Here is a 2,083-nt window from a genome sequence, read left to right as displayed (position 1 = left end):
TAAGACAATATGGTTAAAGATTACATTAATTTAAGCTTTTTTAATTCAATGGTTTAATCATGACACTAATCATGATTACATTGTCTTCACCATTCAAACTTTCGACTGTATAATCATTTCTACTCAGATGAACAAATCCATGGTTCCATCATACCTTCGCTTCTCGTTGTAACGTTCTCCGTACCCTTTTCGGGTTGAAGATTCGACGGAGAATCAGAGTAGTTTATGTTCGAATTCCCTGGAAATGATCCGTAGTCTCCATTGACAAGTCCCGTTTGATCTTGATGATCATTACCGTCAGCTGGACTCGACGCTTTGTTCCGATCATTTCTTGGCGCATTTTGATTGGAGGAGATGAGATTTTGGAGGGAGGATACGTGATTTCCATGGCCTAAACCTGCACCAAATTCATCCAAGCTTCCCATTTTGATGTTACAGCTATGATCATTTGATGGGAATTCGAGAGGTTTTATGCCATGGAGAAAGGAACCGGAGAAGGGAAATTTGGCGTTGGATTGGAGGAGAGAACTTAGAACGGGGTTCGAAATGTTGTAAAGATTTGAAGATTGTGGAAATGGTAGTTGGATTGAAGGTGAGGTGATGGTGGATGAAGGTTCAGTCAACAGTGGGGAGGAAGATGGAGCAGAAATAGGGAAGGAAGGCGTTGAGTGGACTTTCTGAGGGAAGGGACGGCGGAGATATGACGGCGGAAGGGCTGAAAGATCGAGTCTGTTTCTTGAAAGTGGACTGTTAAACGGCGGTGCTGGGATCCCGGTGAATTCTTGGACCATGGCTCTGAAATTGGTGGTGTCTGTGGTCAGCACGGTGGTAGGAGCCCGCCTCGAGGCTCTCGATCTCTTCTTAGGATTACGCGCCGCCGCCGCCGGAGGCACATGATGTGCTGCGAAGCCGGAGCTGTCCACCTGGAAAGGAGAGCTCATGAAGGCGGTGGAGTAGGCGGAAATCGGGTCAGATCTTGGCCAGGACATGCTTGGATGTAGAAGAGACGGCGGGGTGGGGTCCGGGTAGCCGGAAATCGGGTCGAACAACGTTGAGCTGGGTAGGAGGCCAGCGTGGGGAACTGTTACTGTAGGATGAATGTTCATGAAGGCGGAGATGGAGTCTTCCGTGGCGGCGCGTGACTCGTACTCTTCATCTCCACCGCTTGAAGACTGCAGGCTCCCACTGTTGTCCGAATCCATTCTTCTTCTTTTCTCTTCCTTTACCTCCTTTTTTTTACTGAGAGAAGATGGGGACAAAAAAAAAAGCACCATTAATCAAACAAAAAGCTAAAGAATGGGAATAAACAAATAAATTTGCGCTCCATCAAGTAAAGATTTGTGACGAAAAACATTAAAGGCGAAGCTGCCAAGAAATCAAAAAAGTTCTCAGAAAATACCCAAGAATTTAAAGCTATGATCTGCAAACAAAATGAGCTTGGGTGTTTGATCATGAGCTGATATATTTTGAGTTAATAGATCCAAAGTGGGGTCGCCATGAAAGGGGGAACTGTGTTCTGAGAGAGATACAGTGCTACAAGTCGAAATAAAAGAATGGAGGAGGCGGAGCCATCTATTATATATCCAACAGTTAACCAACTGCATAATTTTTTATTTTTATTTTTTTGCTTAAAATATGGGTATTCAAAATTTCGTATGCATGGTTGATTTCAAGATTTCAAGTTTGGATTGTTTTCTTTTCTTTGTTCTTTATAAAAACAGTTTTTATTTATTTATTTATTATGTAAAAAATGATGGGAACAAATAACTTTCATTTTGTGTCACTTGCTTTGTCAAATATCAGTTTTAGTTTTATATATTTCACTTTTATCGATATTTTTAGTCATTCTTTAGTCGAAATATAGATATGACATTATTAGATTCATATCATCACCCTATTGATACAAAATCAGCGTCACATTAGAAAAAAAAACTAGAATTGACAACAACAAAAAAACAACAAAGATATTATATCAAAACTGAAATTTGACAACAAACATTATCAAAATTGTAATTTTCTTTAAAAAAATCTCTGGAAAAAATATATAAATACAATGTATAATCTAAAACTTTGTATTGGACGT

General features: G+C 40.1%; 1 protein-coding gene across 1 annotated transcript; it reads right to left on the bottom strand.

Annotated features, from left to right (window-relative positions):
• LOC140818713 (uncharacterized) lies at positions 1-1,552 on the bottom strand. Its single transcript, XM_073178784.1, has 2 exons — positions 1,400-1,552; positions 1-1,239 (listed from the first exon to the last, which is right to left on the bottom strand). Exon 2 carries the CDS (start codon positions 1,200-1,202, stop codon positions 120-122), a length of 1,083 nt encoding a protein of 360 aa, XP_073034885.1. The 5' UTR covers positions 1,203-1,239; positions 1,400-1,552; the 3' UTR covers positions 1-119.
• Between the last annotated feature and the right edge of the window lie 531 nt (positions 1,553-2,083).

Source organism: Primulina eburnea, chromosome 1 (assembly GCF_022965805.1).
Source record: "Primulina eburnea isolate SZY01 chromosome 1, ASM2296580v1, whole genome shotgun sequence".
Taxonomy (NCBI): domain Eukaryota; kingdom Viridiplantae; phylum Streptophyta; class Magnoliopsida; order Lamiales; family Gesneriaceae; genus Primulina; species Primulina eburnea.
This window is presented reverse-complemented; position numbering and strand designations above follow the sequence as displayed.